Below are 20,469 nucleotides of genomic sequence, written 5' to 3'. Positions count from 1 at the left end.
GGGCACAAAAAAAAGTAAAAAAGTGTCCCCATATCATCTGAGGCACAGCTTTTCTCAGCTTTTTTACCATTGAGACGCCCCTGGAACATTCTGGATTTTTCTCAGGCTAATTAAGCTGAACTGGACACTTGCAGAAATCCTTGCTCATGAGCTACAGCAGTAATGGCAAAGTAACCGTTTTAAGTGCATTAGCTTAATTTTTTTTGAACCTCACAAAACCATTTTCCTCCTTGTTTGATTCAGTGATATCAGCTCGGAAAATGGGCATGAGGAGGTTGCTAGAAATCCAGTTATTTGGCTTTTGTGGACAAGCTAAAAATTCACCACCATATCATGTGGCCAGTAGCTTAGGCCGCTTTCCAAGAACATTGGTCAGACTGGGGGAGTGGTTGACGGTGAGTGGTAGAAGCAGGGGAGGCCCGCCCTCCTGAGCACTGGAGTGACACTCCAGAGAGTTTGGAGAAAATGGTGTGCAAGGTGGGTCTCCGTGGGGGCCGTGGAGCTGCACACGTTGGATATTGTGAAATCCTTTGACCGCCTGAGTTCACCCATCGACTTGTTTTCTCCGTCTTTGCTTATCTCGATGAATGCATAATTGCTGTCGCATCAGCCTGCCCAGGAACCTTGCCTGTTGGCAGAAATGGTGCTGAATCCAGTAGCATAAGAGCACCCACTTAATTTTTTAAAAATAGTTCAGAGGTTGACAACCAGAACTCTGCTGACTGGAGCAGGCTGTCTCAACCAGGGTTTCTTGGTTTTGGATTCCAGCTAAAATGTCCTAGAATTGCAGGTCTTGCAGCCTTGGCAGTGGAGCGGAGGGCTAGGTGCTCCCTTTCAGGCCTGGAAACTTTTCCCTTGCAACTTTGCCATGACGGTACAGGCCGCTGCTAGCATGGAGCCTCCCATAGCATTTCAGACACTTGTGGCTTATCGAGCCCTGCGGTGTTGGAGAAAGCTTTGAAACCATCAAACTGTAACAATTAAAATGGTGCTTAGTGAATGAAATGGTTTTATTTACAAAATATGCATCTTGTAACAGTATTCAGGAAGACTGTTCCCAGAGAAGCCCCAAAGCCCCAAGTAAAAGGTGGCATAATAAGAGCAACGGGGTGGTCAGTAGGATAGCCGCCAAACTGGCTCACCAGCATCCTCTTCCTTACTCTCGGAGAGGAAGGCCGGTCTGAAAAGCCATTTCACTCGATTTCGACTCGCCCGCTTTCTGTGCCTGCTGTGGAGGGGGAAGGCGGCTACAGAAAAGCCTTTGTGTTGCTCCCACAACCTGGCTGGAAGCAGACAGTTGCCGTAGCACAGGCTGGCAAGCAGCTCTTTGCACACGCAGGTTTCCCTGCAGGCGGGGGGGGGGGGGGAGAGCTGACCTGCAGCATTCTCCCCCTGCCCAGAGCTTCCTGAAGCCATCTACCGTATATACTCACATATAAGCTGACCCGCTTATAAGCTGAGGCACCTAATTTTACCACAAAATCTGGGCAAACTCATTGACTTGCATATAAGTCAAGGGTGGGAAATGCCCCACCATCCCAGGCTCTCCATCCAGCGTTGCCATTTCTTCTGCCATTGAAGGCAAAAGGGAGAAAAGATCAGAGTCGCTCAGTCAACCTGTTGATGTCCTACAAGCTGCCAGAGCAAGCTCAGCCTACAATACATTTGCCAAGTACAGTGCAATGAATGGCTGGTGGGAGCAGGCTGTTATTTCAATTACCGTATATACCCGCGTATAAGCCAAGGGGAGCCTTTTCAGTGTGAAAAAAGGTGCTGAAAAACTAGGCTTATACGCGAGTATATAGGGTATTTCTGTTTGAAAAGGCACAGCAACAAGGAAAAGTTGGAAATGGAGCAAATGAAAAACGAGGACATAAAGAAGGTTAGGCGAAGCACACGGCTGGCTGGCTGGCTGGCTGGCTGGCTCCCAACCACGGTTGTGTGCTTCGGCCGCCAAAGTGGCACACAACCCTACTCCTAACCCGCATGAAACCCTGTGTGGGAAAGGCCCCTGCTCTCAAGGACCTCTAAGGCAGGCGGTTGCTTTGCGTGGCTTCCCCTTGAGGCATGAGTTTGAGCTAGGGTGACAGAGGATGGCTTCACTGTGTTTAACTGAGGGTGCAGGGGACATGTGGCAGAGGGGCTGCTGCATGGAAATTAGCACAAAATTCTGGCAAGCTGCACGGGCAATCCAAAATAAAACGGCCCAAGAGAGCCTCCCTTTCTGGGCAGACAGAGCCTTGGGTGGGGCACAGCAAGCGTTTGGCCAGCTCAGACGTTCTTCTGAGCAATTGCCCGGCAGCCACCCTGCTTGGAAATAACCCCTGCTTACTCACCACATGACCCTTGCCTGCCCAGACTATGAAGTCTTGCTCCAAATATATCTTTAACCAGAAATGGTTATATCAGAGAAGCTGGTGAGATTTCGTTTATTTCAAAAAAAAAAAAGAGGAAGGAAGGAAGGAAGGAGACTCAGGGGTCAACGTGCAGCACAGTTTGGTAAGCAGGCTGGCCCTTCGGAAAAGAGGAACGGGTCCATTGCCTGGAGGACCTCTCCATGGGAACTTCCTGGGCCCACAACCAGAGTTATAAGTGAGTTCAAGCAGGGGAAGCAAGAGGAAAGTGGAGGGCAGAAGCCTGTCCTGGGGGAAAAGGAGAGTGAACCTTGAGTGTCCTCCATGCGGCTTCCTTGTCGCTTTAGACAGCCTTGCTTGGACCGGCACCAAGGACGATGAGGCACAGACAAGGAACGCTGTTGACCAGATGGCTTGAAAGGTGCTTCAGATGAACGATGCACAGGTGTCCTGTTGGGCTGTGGACCCTGAAAGGCAGGACCCCCATTCGGGATGAAAGAGGGAGAGTCCAGTTGGTAGCCTCCTCACTCTCTGCTTGGGCATCTTCTGCAGCCCTTTCCAAACTGGAGGCTACCACTGTGCCCACTGAAGGGCTTGTGGCACACATGCTGGTGCGTGGGAAGGCTGCCTCTTGTGCTGGAGGAAGGAGGCAAGGATGCATGGGAGTCCCCGCATTCTTGGTGTGCTCAGACACACCCCCACTTTCAGGAAGCAGGTTTCTGTAGCTGGGCAAAGAGAAGAAGACGCAGAGAGGCAGCCTTAACCAGCTGCAGTGGCCAGGGAGGGCCTGCCTGCAGTTCTGCCTCCAGCTTGAATTCAGAAAGCCTCTTAGAATCATAGAGTTGGAAGGGGCCATGCAGGCCATCTAGTCCAACCCCCTGCTCAACGCAGGATCAGCCCTAAGCATCCTAAAGCATCCAAGAAAAGTGTGTATCCAACCTTTGCTTGAAGACTGCCAGTGAGGGGGAGCTCACCACCTCCTTAGGCAGCCTATTCCACTGCTGAACTACTCTGACTGTGAAAAACTTTTTCCTGATATCTAGCCTATATCGTTGTACTTGAAGTTTAAACCCATTACTGCGTGTCCTCTCCTCTGCAGCCAGCAGAAACAGCATCCTGCCCTCCTCCAAGTGACAACCTTTCAAATACTTAAAGAGGGCTATCATGTCCCCTCTCAACCTCCTTTTCTCCAGGCTGAACATTCCCAAGTCCCTCAACCTATCTTCATAGGGCTTGGTCCCTTGGCCCCAGATCATCTTCGTCGCTCTCCTCTGTACCCTTTCAATTTTATAGACGTCCTTCTTGAAGTGAGGCCTCCAGAACTGCACACAGTACTCCAGGTGTGGTCTGACCAGTGCCGTATACAATGGGACTATGACATCTTGTGATTTTGATGTGATGCCCCTATTGATACAGCCCAAAATGGCATTTGCCTTTTTTACTGCTGCATCACACTGCCTGCTCATGTTTAGTTTACAGTCCACAAGTACCCCAAGGTGTCGTTCACACACAGTGCTACCTAGAAGCGTATCCCCCATCCAGTAGGCATGCTTTTCATTTTTCTGACCCAGATGCAGAACTTTACACTTATCTTTCTTAAATTGCATCTTGTTCTCATTTGCCCATTTTTCCATTGTGTTCAGATCTCGTTGAACTCTGTCTCTATCTTCCAGAGTATTTGCCAGTCCTCCCAATTTGGTGTCATCTGCAAACTTGATGAGTAGTCCCTCCACCCCCTCATCTAGATCATTAATGAATATGTTAAAAAGTACCGGGCCGAGCACTGAGCCCTGAGGTACCCCGCTACTCACCTCTCTCCAGTCTGATGAAACACCATTGACAACAACTCTTTGAGTGCGGTTCTCTAACCAATTCCCTATCCACCTAACTATCTGAAAATCCAGATTGCAGTCCTTCAACTTATCCATCAGAACATCATGGGGAACCTTGTCAAAAGCTTTACTAAAATCCAAGTAAATGACATCAACTGAATTTCCCTGATCCAGCAAACCTGTTACTTGGTCAAAGAAGGAAACTAGGTTAGTCTGGCAGGACCTGTTGGAGACAAATCCATGCTGACTTCCTTGGATCACCAAATTGACCTCTAGATGTTTGCAGATCGCTCCCTTTAATATCTGCTCCATTATGTTCCCCACAACAGAGGTCAGACTCACTGGTCTGTAGTTTCCTGGGTCATCCTTCCTCCCTTTTTTGAAGATCGGAATAACGTTTGCTCTTTTCCAGTCCTCCGGGACATCTCCAGTCCTTAAAGAGGTTCCGAAGATGATGGACAAGGGCTGTGCAAGTTCTCTGGAAAGTTCTTTGAGCACTCTTGGGTGCATTTCATCCGGACCAGGGGATTTGAACTCATCCAGTGCAGCTAAATGCCTCTCGACAACCTCTCTATCCATGTTAACCTGCCACCCAGACACTGTCCTTTGACTATGGCCATCTCTAGATGTGCCTAAACACTTTGACCTGTGGGAAAAACAGATGTAAAATAGGCACTAAGCCTTTCTGCTTTCTCTGCATCTTCCGTTAGAGTTTGTCCATCCGCACCCAACAGTGGGCCTATTGCCTCCTTTACTTTACGTTTGCTCCTCACATAGCTGAAAAACATAACTCACATAACTCTTCCGCAGGCATCAGAAACCTGGTGATGGTCAGTCCATGAGCCCTAGGCTAGGGGTCCCCAGTGGGTGCTTGGGGGTGCTACGGGGCCCACTGACACATTTTCCTGGTGCTTGTTGGTGTTTTAGAAAGTGGGTGGGGCCATTTTGCCCAGCAAGGCTTCTGATTTGCTGCCCCCCTCCCAGGTGCTGAAACTATAACAAAATTCCCGCATGCTCAAGAGGGTGGGAGTGGAGCGATGGAAGCGGCTGGCTGTCTTGTAGCTGAGTCCATTAAGGAAGGAGGAGAAAGGCTGCAGACCCCCCCCCCCCGCCCTCCAGGGCTCTTGTGGACCCCTGGGAAGCCATGAACCTTGCGTTGAGAATCCCTGATCTGGAGTCATCTGCAGCTCCAACTGTTTTGAAATCAGAAAATGAACCAGAAATGACCAGAATGCTGGATAGTCCATGGGACTTCCTGTAAGCAAAATGCTTCTCTGTTAGAAGACCATTTGAGTCTATCGCAGCTGCAGAACCAACTCAAGAACAGCTGCTAATCCCTCTCATGATGCTTTGGGGATTTATCCGTGTCACTGTCTTTTCATTATAGCTTTTAGACTATCCGTAGTCAGTGACACCAGATGGTTATTGGCATTGGCTTGAAAGAATTCCCTGTGGGAAAGGTTTATCCCTCTTCTAAGCTGACAGGGGGCTACAGAGCAGCCCACTACAGCTGGTCCCAGGCAGCAAGGACTGATGGCTCTTGGAGTCATTCTTCCTTGGGCTGTGATTGCAGCTGGTACAAAATTAGCAGTTTAAATCCTATCTCCAGTAGCCAGTCAGAAGCTGTGTTGGCCCCACCCACTTTGTAAAAAGAAGGTGTTGGCAGCTGGAAGGTGTTGCAGGGCTGGGGGAGGGGTGCTGATTCCAGACCCTCCTCATTTGAAAAAGTCCTAGGCCAGCAGGGGCTGGAAGGGCATCCTTTATTACCTCTTTTGCAGGGGTGACTTGGCTCTGCAGGAGCCTTTCCCAAGGCCAGGATCAGCCTTCTTCAACCGTTTGACCCTGGAGGAGCCCCTAAAATAAATGTTCAAATGTTGAGGACCTCCAGAAGTGATGCCAGCTGGCCACGCCTCCCTGCCACACCCTTGGAAGCAACGTAACCAGAAGTGGCCTGCTTCCCTGGGGGCCTCCTGGGCACAGTCTCTCTGCTTCCTGTTCTGGGGCCAGCCCTGCCACTGCCTTGCCCACACAGTGCTGAGGCAGGCAAGTGGGGGCAGCGGGCCGCGGCTGCTAGCGTGGACCCTCCCCTCAGAGCACTCCAAAGGCTGCCCATTTTATTCTTCCCCTTCTCCGGACCCTTCTAATCTGTTGACCAGCCCCGTTCATGCAGATCACATATCAGTTGGCTGGGTGGGTGGACATTGAAAGTGCCGCCCTGTGGATCGTCACACCTCTGGCCAAGCTGCTCCCGTCCCCGCGGGCTGTGCTGGATTAGATTCCGGTCCAGCGGGCTGGTGGCTTGGGGGGGTGTGGGCAGGGAGGAGGCCAGCTTCTGCTCTGCAGCTCTCTGGGAGGATGGAGGGCTGGTGAGTGCGTGCAGACCGGGCAGAGGGGCCAGGAGGAATGATTTCTCTTTAGGTTTAGCCCAATGAAGGCTCCTGAACTCACAGGCCCATCCAACGCGGGGGAGAGAGAGTTGAAGGAGAGTTTCCCTGCTGTTCAAACAATCAGGAGATTGCTGCTCATGCGGCTACGCTGTGGGGGGGGGGCATTGCCAGGTCTCCCCACTGAGCCCCAATGGTGGGAGGGCTGCCAGGTCCAGCTTGGGAAACTCTTAGAGATTTGGGGGTCGAGTCTGAGGAGGACAGGGGGCCCCAGGCCACAGAGTCTCCCCTCCCAAGCAGCTCTTTTCTCCAGGGGAACTAATCTCTGTGGTCTGGAGATGAGCTGGAATTCCAGGGGATCCCCAGGCCCCACCTGGAGGCTGGCAACCCTATACTGGCTTCTTTCTTCCAGTTCACAGCCTTGCACTTGGCTCTGCTAGATGCCCTGGCATCTCTATCATGCCGGGAGGAATTCTGGGGGTGGCGGGTTTTGCCTTGCAATCCAAGGGGGTGGGCTTTTATCATTCAAAAGCCACCTGGACTTTTTTTTTTTGTCTTGTGGAAGAAACGTGTCTATTAGGAGTAGCTCCAAACAGTGAGCAGTTGGCTCCCCGTAGTGCAGAAGGCGGATGGTCTGAGGAACTCCTCCGCTCCCCCAGGGGGAGGTGGGTCTTGTCGGCTGGTGGCCTGGGCGCTGGGGCAGGAGTGGAAGGAGGTCCCAGCCAGCCAGGAACTGGGCCTCCTCCGCCTGGAGGGCTCAGGCTGTTCTGCCAGCTGGGACCCCCGAAGTGCCTCCTGGCTGGCATTCTGTCGGCTGGTCAGCTGAGGGCGATGAAAAGGCTGGTTTAATTAAACGTAATCCCTTCAGCAATGGCAAGCACTTTCATATGACCCAGAGCCAGGCCACTCTGCCTTGAAACCCACGCTCCCACGGGGTGTCTGAGCCAGGGGAGCCAGGGAAGGGCTGTCGGAAGAAAGGGCCACGATGTCTGTGAGTATCTCCGGAGCTGCAGGGGGTGGCTGAGCTGCACCAATCGGTGGATGCTGGGGGGAGGGTGCCTTGTGCTCCACCCACCGGGGAATAATGTGGAGGGCAGCTTTGTCCTTGGGGGGGGGGTGATGGTGGAGGTTTCTGGGCCTCTTAAAATTGATTGGATACTCAGTCTTGGCACAGTGACCATTAACTTTCGAGGGGGTTGAAACCATTGAGGTCCAAGGGGGTGGCAGGTGACCGTGGATGAGCGAGAGGGCTGTGAGTGTCCTGCATAGTGCAGGGGGTTGGACTAGATTAGGTCCCTTCCAACTCTTGTGATTCTAACAGAATCATAGACTCATAGAGATGGAAGGGACCTCCTGGGTCATCTAGTCCAACCCCTGCACTATGCAGAACACTCACAACCCTCTCGCTCCTCCACTGTCACCTGCCACCCCCTTGAGCCTTCACAGAATCAGCCACTCCATCAGATGGCTATCAAGCCTCTGCTTAAACATTTCCAAAGATGGAGAACCCAGCATGTGTTGGCAGGGGCTCATGGGAATTGTAGTCCTCTCTACCCACCTCCCAGTGCTACCTCTCCTCAGCCTTGTGTGCCAGGAGTTATGGGCTTCTCTTTCAAACAGAGGATGCCCCCCCCACTCCCTGAGAGGAACTGAGCTGCTCCTGACCCCAGGGGCATGACGCACTCCCTTGTTTTCTGCACCTTTGGGGCAATCGGCTGCCCTGTTTATTTGCTCAAAATCTGCCTCCTGCATACAATGCCGAAGTCAGCTGCATTTGAGAACCCAGCCATGGCTATACATGCCGGGAGATTTCCCTGCAAGGGGGTGGAGGGAGCACTGAAGTTGGTCTTGATGGCAGACCAGGGGGAGGGGGGGGGATTTGGGCTGCTCTGTTTGCTCTTCCAGCAAGCCTAGCTATTGGGCAAGGCAGAGGCAAGGTGATCCAAGAAGGAGATCCCTCTAGCGTAGCCAGGATTAAGCCTCGGATGCATTTTGCAACCCATCTGAGTTGTGTCTTTGGTGCCTGTGAAGGAGAGGCGGGGGAGTGTTCCCAGGATGCAGTTTCCCAGGGGCCCTGCAAGAAGTCGTGGCACCAGGCACCAGCTAGCGCTCACCTTCCAGTGAGATACGCCCGCCCGGGGAAAGGCTGCGGGAGAGGGGCCGTCCAGCTGCTGCCTCTTTCCCTGTGGAGCAGCTGCCGCCCCGGCCTGGGAAGAGCAGATGCAGAGAAGTGACTGCAAGGACTCTGCCGTTCCCCCAGTGGGAGCCCAGGGCCCAGGGCAGGCGTAGGCGCCTCTGGATCTGTTTCCTGTCACTGATGTCAGGGAGGCAAAGGGGCAGCTTCCCTTTCCTCTGAGTGTGTTCGGGTGGAGTCTCTGTGGCTGGAAGAGATCCCCCCCCCTTCCCTGCTTGGGCACAGCTTAGGAGGGGGGTTTGCTGACACTGTGAACACACAAACACACCCCCTCAGCATTCTTTCTGGCCAGTAGATGTGCAGATTATTTGTCCAGAGCTAGCAGTGGATGTTGTGTGTGTGTCACAGGCGGGGGCGGCGGTGGGGGGCTCCTTACCCCAGGGTGGGTTCAGGTGGGTCGCCGTGTTGGTGGCAGAACAAAGTCTGAGTCCAGGGGCACCTGCAATACAACCAGGTTTTATTCTGGGCAGAGGCTTCTGTGTGCAGGCCCACTTTGTCAGGTACCATACAAGCACACAAAAACTTACAGCTTGAATAAAACTTGGTTTGTCCTCAATGTGTCCCTGGACTCAGACATTGTCCTCTCGTTTTCAGGGTTTGATGATATATCTCCTTTGAGATTCCCCTCAAAGCCATCTAAAACAGCGGTCCCCAACCCCAACGGGATCGGTCCGCGGCTCCTCCTTGTCCTCCCCCCCCGGCTGCTGCCTCAGGGGCTGCCCTGCCACTCTGCCCCCAACTCACCTTTGGTGCTCTCCGGCGGCCGCCATGGCTGGGCTCCCCCTCAGTGCGGCAATGTGCAGCTGCTGCTGGCAGCAGTCGGGTGCCGGCGGGAAAGCAAGCGGAGCAGGGGCTCAGGCGGCAACATCCCTCGGCAAAAGACCCGCTCCCCCCAGGCCTCAGTAAAATTGTCAAGCATTGACCAGTCCCTGGTGATAAAAAGGTTGGGGACCACTGATCTAAAATGTCCCAAATTGTTTGATCCCAGTGTACATGCATAGATGCTTAATTGTATCACATAACCATCAACCCTACAGTCCATATTTCTGTAGTGAAGTGAAATTTTAGAAGTGTATGCTAAAGTGCAGAATTGTTGGGGGGAAACACCTTACATATGGCTCTGGGTTGGTTTGCTGGAAAAATGTTTCTTCAAGTTCCTTAAACCTACAAGTCACACGCCAAAACTCGCAGGAGGACAAAGGGGAAGGAACCAGATAGCAGGGAGCTGGAAATTGCCAAAGTGCTTGTAACATGTTTGTACATACACCTTTTAGGTAGAATTGGGTGAGGCTGCTCTGGGTGAGACAAATGCCAGGTGAAGTAATCTGTGCTAGCCATGTTTAAAACCATTTTAATTTGTTTTTACGCATGATCTATGTATCAGCGGACACTAATATAATTTAATGTTCTTGTAATATTTACCATTCCAATTTGCCAATTTATGTGGATAATGACCAGCAAACCGCATACAGCAGTGGTCCCCAACCTTTTTATCACCGGGGACCGGTCAATGCTTGACAATTTTACTGAGGCCCGGGGGGGATAGTCTTTTGCCGAAGGACATCGCTGCCACTACCTGAGCCCCTGCTCCACTTGCTTTCCCACTGGTGCCCCTGACTTCCCGCCGCCCACTGGGGGGCTCTTGCCAGCAGCAGCTGCGCAGTGCCATGCCGAGGGGGAGCCCCAGCCATGGCGGCTGCTGGAGAGCACCAAGGTGAGTTGGGGGCAGAGTGGCAGGGCAGCCCCTGAGGCAGCAGCCGGGGAGGAGGATGAGGAGGAGCCGCGGCCCGGTACCAACTGATCCATGGACCGACACCGGTCCCCGGACCAGGGGTTGGGGATCACTGGTATACAGTATAACAAACACCAAGTGAAAAAGCAAACAGATGCTGATATAAAAATGCAGCAAACACATAAGATCAGCTAATTTGTTTAGATAAAACTTTATTTTTTCAAGAGGCGAAAAAGTGATACTTTGCTACATTGTTTGAGACCATTTTTTCCAACAGTCCAGTAGAAAATTGTATTATTGACAACAGCCTGGTAAGGTAGGCTGCTATTGTGCCCATCAATAAAAGCTACGCAGCTAACAGAATGGTACTCTGAACATGTGTGAAGTTCCGAGTTTTCAGGAACGATTAATTAGAATGGATGTTCAGAAACAAATAACGCGGGGGGGGGGGGGTCTGCAGGCCCGTGTCAGGGAGAGCTGCTTTCTGAGGATTTGGCTTAGCGAATTTTGGAGAAACCTGAATTGGAACTTCTGTTTCAAGGCTTTTTTCTTCTCACCATGACACCATACACTCCTTTCCTATGAAGAGAACCAGAATTCCTCAGATAGGTTTTGCATGGTCCAAGGTATTTGGTGTCGGTGTTGATTTAAGATTGGTGAACCAAGCGCATATTTGTCATTAGCTTCCTTTCAGTAGCAGCTGGAAACTTTCTGCAGTCGTAACCGTTCAGCTCGGCCCGACATGGGTTTCACTGGAATAAAAATAGGGCCAAGATGTTGAGCGGGAAGATCCCGAGGGTGGTCGTTGTTGGGTGTGGCCTCTGGGGTGGTCTCGTCCTCAGATAAGGCGTGAATACGGTGCCGGATGATCTTGGAAGCGGAGCAGAAAGGGCCGGTCAGTTCTCGGGTGAGAGGCCAACGGAAGGCTTCACGGTTGCTCTGGAGAGGCCAGCAGGGGTGGTCCAGGCCAGCTCAGTCTCGGGTTATTTCGGAGGCTTAAGCAGGGTTGGCCCCGGTGAGCCATTATTCACGGCCGCCGAAACGGCGATTTCGGGTCACATGGAAAATGCGGAGGGGGAAGACGTGAAGCAAACCGCTTATGCACGGGACAGGACGCAACGGCGGCAAAACCCAGAGTAACCGATTATGCACACTTCGACCCCGGCACCACTTCTGGTTGCGCCCAGGTTGCCCGGAAGCTGCGCTTTCTTCCACGTTTCGCTAACGCAGCTTTTTTGGCGGCATGCACCGAATCTGCAGCCGGTTGCAGCCGGCGCCGTGCTTTATCGGTGATTTTAGGCGACGCCATTCCACCCCGAATCACTATAAGGCAGTTGTGCTCCATGGCACTTTCTCCCACTCAAGGGTGGCCAAAGGGTGGCTCTCCAGGCGTCTACATGGAATCGGAGTCGGGGCATCTGGAGAGCCACACTCTGGCCACCCTTGCACCTAGATAAACAGAGGACAGCATCTTTGCTTGCTGCGACATAATGTCCCTGGCAGACTTACTGGGGTGGGGCATCGGGTTTTATGCACATAAAATAATGGCTGTTTCCACTCACTCGCCCATCTTCAGCTGGCACCGTCTAAGAACTGCATGTTACAATTGGGGTGGGGCTGCAAAGAACCAACCAGCCTTGTGGCCACCCATTCTCTGATTTGCATTGGACCTGCAGTGTGGGTTTCGTTAGTGATTTATTTGGCTTTTAGGCTGCCCTGCTCCAGAGTGGTCTCAGCGCAGCTTATAACAGTTTCAGAAAATCATAATCAGATGCAAAACACCCTTTCAAACGCTGCACACTTTCCACACACCCAGCTGCAGTTCACCATATGACGAAATTAGCTTATTTTTTCCCCCTGCCATAGGTTGGCAGAGTTTAAACGTGTGGAGTACCAGGCTGTTCAAAACAATAAAATAGGTATATTAATGAAGAGAAACAACTTTGTGCAGAAAGGACAGAAAGCGACCTAACTAACTGTTCAAACCGTTAACTGCAGCCATTTTTCTGTTGTTCAAATGCTGTTCTGGAGGCAAGCAGGGAGGAAGTAGGCTCAAAGGAGCAAGAAGTCTCCCGTGAGCCCGTCAGGTTGCAGGAGGAGACTATTTGAAAACTATTGGGAAGTTTCAGATCTATTTCCTCCAATGCCCCGTGTAGGATATTCTTCCTTACGCTGTTGAAGCATGCACACTGCAGATCTGGCACGTTCTCCCAGCAATAGGCTCTCTGAGACCAGATTTCCATCCAGAAAACACTCTGTAGGATTTTACAGTTGCTTGGTACTGCTGAAGAAGGTCTTGAAAAACCTGTTTGTGCATATCTTGCATCAGATGTTGCTTGACCCTTGGGGAGACAAATTTCGCGCTTAACTATGAATAGACCTGGGTAGCCCAGACCAGACTGATCCAGTCAGATCTCAGAAGCTAAGCAGGTTACTGTGGCTAGTATTTAGATGGGAGACCTCTAAGGAGGAGAATGACCTGGTGGAAGGAGCTCCCGGAAGAGCTGAGGGCCCTGGAGGAGCTTTCATGGTTCAGCAAGGCCTGTAAAACAACTCTTCCGCCAGGTCTTTGATTAACCCAGTGTGTGGAAGAGCTACATACACTCATACACCTTCATATCTACATATACATCTGTTCAGCTGCATAAGGCATCTGAGACCACGCTTGGGGCACTGGGTATGTGAAGGTTCGTGGTGGGGGTTTTATGCCACCGGGATTTTTACTAACTGTGGGTTTTAATTGCAGGGGGTTATGCTTTTATGTGGGCTTTATGCTCCATGACTGTAACCCGCCACAAGATGTTTTTTTATAGCAGCAGGAAACAAATCTAATAAATTAAAAAAAATTGTCCTGATAGTCTGACTCTCAGGGGAAATGTGGGACACACACCTTCTCTGGAGAGACTTGGTCAGGGCCCTTCTCTTGGCTGCTTGCTTTCAGGGATTTTGAGTGGTGTTATAGTAACTGGAAATGTTTCTTCTCCTATTTCAGATCAGCGTGCGAGTCACCACCATGGATGCTGAGCTGGAATTTGCCATCCAGCCCAACACAACAGGGAAGCAACTCTTTGACCAGGTAAGGATGGTCCAAGAACCAGACCTTAGAAGCTTCTCAAGGTTACTGGAAGCCTCTGGTGGGTGTTTGGCTGTGGCTCTTTCATCCTTGTTGCTATGGTATACAAGGGAGATGCTTTTAATCCTAATTTTGGGGGAAGGGAGTGTGGATTTTTGTGTACATCACTGGCATTCGATTGAGAGGTTGGTACCAAGCTCAGATGTTTGCTGCAGCTTCAGGGGGGACAGGTGGAGATGGTGACAGTGGCTTTGGGCAGGGGCTGCATGAGAAATGGCACCTGCCAGAACCTCCCACTTCAGCCCCTCTGAAAGGTAGGGAACTGCCCTAGATCCTCACCTGTCCTCTTAGAGGGAAGAAAAAGGGCATGGTCGAGTATAAAGTTGTTTCTGCATCTGACCAAGTTGAAGGCAGCCTTTCTGAATGTTGATGTGGTGGGTCTTGTGTGAGCAGAGGAGAAAAGGGGTGTCTCCAAATAGTCCTTTCACAGCAGATGAGGGGTTCATCTCCTACAAAATGCCCAGATAGTTTTTTGCCCTGATCTGAATGGCCCTGTCTCGTGATACCTTGGAAGTTTGAGCAGGGAAGGCCCTCCTTGGGTGGGAGACCCACGAGGAAGTTCAGGTTGCTGTGCAGAGGCAATGACGTGCCTTGAAGGCCCCGTGGGGGGTCACCAGAAGGTTGGTTGCGCTGAGGCAGAAAGGGCACAAGGTCAGTCGGTGGCTGAGGCAGGGCGCTGCGGGAGTGTCTCCTCGGCAGCCAGGCAGCGTCTAGGTGCGAGGCTGCATGAGCACCTCCCGGCCAGCTTCTGGAGGTGGGCACTCCGGGGGGCAGGCCCATGCAAGTGGAAGGGCAGGACGGGCCCCAGACATGTCCCGGAAGAGCTCCTCCCACAGGGGCTCTTTAGAAATACTAGGAGCCACTAATGGATAGGATTCGTAATTAGATTTATAGGACCGCCCCTCCCGGTCCAGCCATCCTTCAGGTTATATAACAAAAATGGAGTCTGATAGCACCTTCAAGACCAGCAAAGGTTAATTCAGGGCGTGAGCTTTCGAGTGCAAGCGCTCTTCCATTTAGTCTGACAAAGGGTGCTTGCCCTCGAAAGGTCACGCCTTGAATCAGCCTTTGTTGGTCTTAAAGGTGTTATTGGACTCTGATTTTGTTGTGCTGCTTCAGACCAACACGGCTCCCCATTTGAATCTATCAGGTCATATATCAGTTTCCTAATTTCATTTTCTGATTCCATGATCTTATTCACATTTTGAGTGAGTAAAGCTCTGTCTGGAAAAAGCTGGCCATTCATTCCAAATGCGGATGGTTTTCGGCAGTGTTCTAGTGCTGCCCCCTAACCTCCCGTTTCTCCACTGAAAATTCCTGGCAGGGAAGACACGAATGTATTTTCTTTCTCTGCTCTTGCTTCTCTGGGTTTCCAAGACAAAGGCTGTCAGGTGATGCATGCACACGTTGTCTGTTGGCCTCGCTTTTCCATGTGGACTCCAGGACTGGGCATTGCTTAGCACTGAGGGCTCTTGGCCAGGGGTAGTCAAACTGTGGCCCTCCAGATGTCCATGGACTACAATTCCCATGAGCTCCTGCCAGTGTTTGCTGGCAGGGGCTCCTGGGAATTGTAGTCCATGGACATCTGGAGGGCCGCGGTTTGACTACCCCTGCTCTTGACGGTTGTGACAAAGAAGATCTAAGTAGGCAAAAGGGTAGATTATGCTGGAGGAGAACCCGCAAAATGCAACTGTCAGGTCTCAGAAAACACCATCTCTTCCTGAGCAAAACATTTGTTTTAGGGTTTTTATTTTTCTATACTTCCATGTCCTTTGCCTCCTCAGCTGTAGCAATACTGCCCCCTCCCTGGGCTTCTCTTCCATCTGTCCAAACAGCAGTTCCTTTTGCGGGGGCGTTCTTGACTGACAGTCTTCCCTGGCTTGCTTGTGCACGCAAGACGGGTGTGGACAGGCTGTAGCTCCTCCTCCCTCCCTCCCTGTAGCTCCTCCCTCCCCAGCGGGAAAGAGAAGCGGGAGGAGCAGAGCTGGGCTCCCAATCTCCGCAATGGTTTGTTGCCACAAAGGCTGTGCAGGCTGCCCTTGATCTCTTGCCTGCTGGAGTTTCTCTCCTCTCATTCTCACTGCACTTAAGGGTGCCTCCAGCCCTGTGTCAAATTCTCAAAAGTGTGTGCAGTCTCAAAAAGGTTGGGGACACCTAGGCTAGATATTGGCCCTAGAAAATGACTGCTGTCATGGGGGGGGGGTTCATTTCTATTCCACCTTTCTCCGTAGTGGAGCCCAAACGGCTTAGCCATTGTACCTTGATTGTATGACGCCATGTTAAGCTTTTGGGAAGAAGAAATTCTGAGCTAACCCAGTGAGCCGACGTCCAGATGAAATCCCGTCCCTCTGGGCTAGCTGTGATCCTGTGTCTGGGAAACCACCTTCCTGACACGCAGATTCTCCCGGCCGGTCCCAGCAGGTGTGGAGAACTGGGCATGGCACAGACTTGGGAGCGGAGATGTGGCCACCACCTTTGTGGTCTTCCCTGTTTCCAGATCCCTAGGCATGCAGCCACACTGATCAAATCATTCTCTATCCCTAAAGTGCCCAGAAGTGGCCCAGCTCATTGTACATTGAATTAAAAGGTACATTGTATCTTTCAGACAAAGGGGGAATGAGTTAGCCACAGGTAAAACCCCAGTTCTTAAGCTATGTGCTGTAATCAAAGTGAATTGAGTTTTTTCAAATAATTAAAAATTGAATTAGATTCCTTGAAATGGAAACTTGTTTCCGTGGACAGAAATTTCCCTTACAAACTGATTTCAAATGATCCCTATGTATATCAAAGCTCTTAAAGCTGAATTCACATGCCGCTGCCTCCTGTGTCCCTGCTCAAAACCTTGGCCTCCTCGTGCTGCCAGAAGAGCACAGCTTACAGCCAGATGCGATGTCTACTGCTTTTAGCTCTGTGCAGTGAGGATGCGGGGTTATTTTATGTTTTTAATCTATTGGTTTTATTGAATACTTTAAAACATTTGTTGTCAGCCACCATGGGATGGGAACCCCAGGAACGGCAGCATAAAAACCTTAGGTAGAGCCTCTTGTGGCGCAGAGTGGTAAGCGGCAGAAATGGTGTCTGAAGCTGTCTGTCCATGAGGCTGGGAGTTCGATCCCAGCAGCCGGCTCAAGGCTGACTCAGCCTTCCATCCTTCCGAGGTCGGTAAAATGAGTACCCAGCTTGCTGGGGGGTAAACGGTCATGACTGGGGAAGGCACTGGCAAACCACCCCGTATTGAGTCTGCCAAGAAAACGCTAGAGGGCGTCACCCCAAGGATCAGGCATGACTCGGTGCTTGCACAGGGGATACCTTTACCTTTACCTAGGTATAAATAAATAAGTAAATAAGAAAGTAAGTACGCATTAGGAAGAGTAGAGAAAAAAGAAGAACAGGCCGAAGGGTAGGAGTCATGTGTGTCATGCAGCCAGGCTATCCGAGGTCGTTTGCCATGGTCTTTCTCTGCATCACCCTGACCTCTAGGTTTGTCGGAGGGACTACCACCCCAATCTTTGGAGGCCCCCCATCCAGTTACTAGCCAGGGTGGACGCTGCTTAGCTTCCAAGATCTGACAGGGTTAGAAAGCAGAGGCCAGCACTTCTGAAGGACTTTTCCCTTGGAGGCACCTCCTATGGCCCTCCTGGGCATTTTCCAGCTGAGATTTGAAGCACAGCCTTCCAGGTTCACGTCTCGGCCTCTCTGCTGCCACTCCCTGGTCACTTGTCTGCCTTGCAAAGCTCTGGGTCTCCTGATGGATGCCTGGAAGGGACCCAGAGGGCTGGGACCGGAGGCTCTCCGAGGTAGCTGTGGGGTGAGGGAGGCATCGCTGTGCCCAGCAGCCCAGCCCGGCTGAAGAAGAAGGAAGGCGTTCTGGGAGGGGTGCCTGCCGCAGGACCCAATTGTGCTTTTCCAAGACCGGCCTGGAATCCAGCAGCTCTCTGTCTCTGGACAATTGTGAGAGGAGGAAGCTGATCTGCAAAGGAAATAAGCCAGTCAACTCTGGCCCACAATGGGAAATGAAAACGATTGTTCCATACTCTTATTTTTGCTGCCTGACAGAATGTTCTCACTTGCCCAGCCTATCACTTTGTAAAAATAAATAAGCTAGTCTGTGTGTGTGTGAGAGAGAGAGAGGAGATATGCATTCATTCTGAGCCCTCGACTAGATTGCCAATATTTCTCTTTGAGATGGTGAAGGACTTTGCAAATTGTTAAATCAGCAGAGATATCTCTGTTCCAATGGCAAGTGAGCACAGCATGTGGTGAAAGTGGCATGAATCAAATTCTGGTGTCTCCCAATTCCACTATTTTTAAAGAGGAACCCTGGACTTGGACGGAAAAGACAGAGAGTTTAATGGGATTTTTAAACCACCAATTCACCAATTCTCTGCTGTAATCTCTAGGTGTCAGGAGATCTCAGTTAACACCCCCACACACACATCCACAAATCTGTTTGGGTGATCTTAGGCCAGTCTCTCTCTCTCTCTCTCTCTGCCTCTCTCTCTCTCTCACAGACACACACACACACACACCCCACACCTAAACACCTTTTGCAGCTTAGCCTCCCACCAGATTACCTGGAAGAGGGGGAAATCAGGTGTCCTGCTTCAGATACCTCTGGAGAAGGATGAGATCCAAAACGGGTAAATCATAGGGATGGGAACCGGCCTTTGGAAAAATACCCTGCCCTTTTCATAGAGGTTTAGACTGTGGAAATGGAATGAGGAAGCTTTTCATGGCATGGAGGTAAAGAGCAAGCAAATATTTTTTTTTCCTACAAGAAGTTTGTAATCCTATTAGTAAGGTTGGGGGGGGGGGACTCAGCCTCAGCCTAGTCCTCTCAAATAATGACTTGATGCAGGTAGACTGTCTGCACTGGGGTAAACGAATAATACCTAAATTTGAATGCTTGACAATGTTTGGTCAAATTGGCATTGTAATATTACCTGAATATTTTGAAGTGCATAGTAATATCCTCAACATCTCTACTGTAAAGACACTGAGAAATAACCAGTACTGATGTGCAAATTTAATGAGAGACATAACATTGTAATTGTAATTGCCTATACAAGATTAAATGGGTAAATCTTTAGGAATCTCTCTTTGTTGGAGAGAATGAGAAAATAGGAGTGGGGCGAAATGACATAGGAGAGCAAAGCAGCACGTGACCCTGGTGGGTCCTCTTTGGAAACTGCAGGCTGCTCTGTTGTTCCGGGAAGGTGGCTTTGCACCCACTGGCCTTGGGCCACAACACCCCGGCCGACCTCAAGGCTGGCTGAAGTAGCAGGCCTTGCAAGGGGCAGGCAGTAGACAGGAGCCAAATAGCTCCGGCCGGGCAGGCCGCTGAGTTACTCCTTCCACAGTCAATCGGGAAGAGAACAGGAGTTGTGGGTTCAGTTGGGATTACGACCTCCTGCTGAGGCCGGCTGAGAGAGCATATTCTAGGGCAGGGGAGGGCACATTTTGCATTCCTGGGAGCTACTCCATCTTTTCCAAGAGGCTTGGGAGCGGCCCATCACAAAATGGTGGCTTGGAGAATAGAGCCAATCCTCAAATGGCGGCTTGCTCAAAAATTACAATGTTTGAGAGTAGCTTGGGCAGGGAAACCTTCTTTCTCCCGTTTTCCCAAATCAAAGTTCCAAATTGTAACTTGCCCTGCAGGGTGAAAACATGCAGCGACCTCCACGCTACCTGGAAGAGGCAAATAGCTGCTGCGTTGCAGGGAGAAAGGTTTCGTTGCATGCGCTTTTCCTGAATCAAGGGCGCACATGTGGGTGCACAGAGGAGAAGCACAGAAGAGGAAAGCTGCTTTGCTATGCGGACGCCGGAAGCTCGGGTGTGAGAGCTTAGGGAGGGACATGCTTGCTACCGCTATACTGAGAACGCACATGTCTTTTTCGGATGTGTTGCAGGTTGTTCTCAAGAGTCTAGCGGGTTTTTTTAGGGGGGGTCCACTTTTCTGGATTTCCTGAAAAGTGCTACAACAAAGTGATTTTTGCAGGAGTGTTGCAGACTGTGTACGACGTCGTGCGTAACATTAAAAAAATAGCGTTACACAATGGTAACACTTCAGCAACATTAGCGCTGTGCGGAATGGCCCTGACTTTCCCTGGCATTTCAGGCCGAGAAGGGCTATCTGCTCCAGAGGAGAGAAATGACAGGGTAGCTAAAGGAAATCAGCAACGGCCAGACAAACAGGAAGCCGAGGAAACAATGGCGGGTGGAGAAGGGACTGGAGCACTGTGCTGCTGGTGGGCCAGGAATTCGGGGAGGGGGCTGTGGCCTCAGAGAGTGCTGGTCTGCCTAGCCCAGAGACCCTCCTCTAGTTCTGTGACGTGGTGAGGCTCCTGGGAGTTCGCAAGGACTTTTCTTTCCAAAGGAGGCAGCTCTCTAGGCTGTCAAAGCCCTGGCTCCCTGATGCCTCTTGTTCTTCTCCAACTATTCAGGGTTTGGGGCTTGGCTGGGGGTGGGGCTGGCGCTGTCCACTGATGAAACCCTGCCTGGGTGAGGAACCTGCTTCCTTAAGTGCTGGTGGAGGTGGCCAGAATGCCCAGTGGTCACTGCATACATTGCAGCCTCCGTTTGGAACACTGTGGTTCCTTAGCAGGCTGGAATGTGCCTGTCTTTTCACAGCATGATGTCCACAGAAATCTGTAGGGCTCCTCCTTCTCCGTCTCCGCACGGGCTGCTGCTCTGGAGGGCAGGCCCCACTGAAGGGCCCCTCCCCTTATCAGAAGACAGGAGCAGGGCTTGCTGCATGCTGCTCGTTGGAGTTCGCCTTCCTCTCCCCCACACTGGCCCCTGCAAACTCCTCCTCCTCCTCTTGGCTGGTCCAGGGGCAGC

The 20,469-nt window shown here is 51.4% G+C and overlaps 1 protein-coding gene across 1 annotated transcript in view; it reads left to right on the top strand.

Moving 5' to 3' along the window:
* MSN (moesin) overlaps nt 1–20,469 on the top strand; it is a 51,931-nt gene that overhangs the window by 13,465 nt on the left and 17,997 nt on the right. The window contains exon 2 of the mRNA XM_077307257.1: nt 13,489–13,572. Coding sequence (XP_077163372.1) covers nt 13,489–13,572 — 84 coding nt within the window. The remainder of the gene's footprint in view (nt 1–13,488; nt 13,573–20,469) is intronic.

This window comes from Paroedura picta, chromosome 13 (genome assembly GCF_049243985.1).
Source record: "Paroedura picta isolate Pp20150507F chromosome 13, Ppicta_v3.0, whole genome shotgun sequence".
NCBI lineage: Eukaryota > Metazoa > Chordata > Lepidosauria > Squamata > Gekkonidae > Paroedura > Paroedura picta.
Note: the sequence above shows the minus strand (reverse complement) of the source record. Positions and strands in the feature narration are given on the sequence as shown.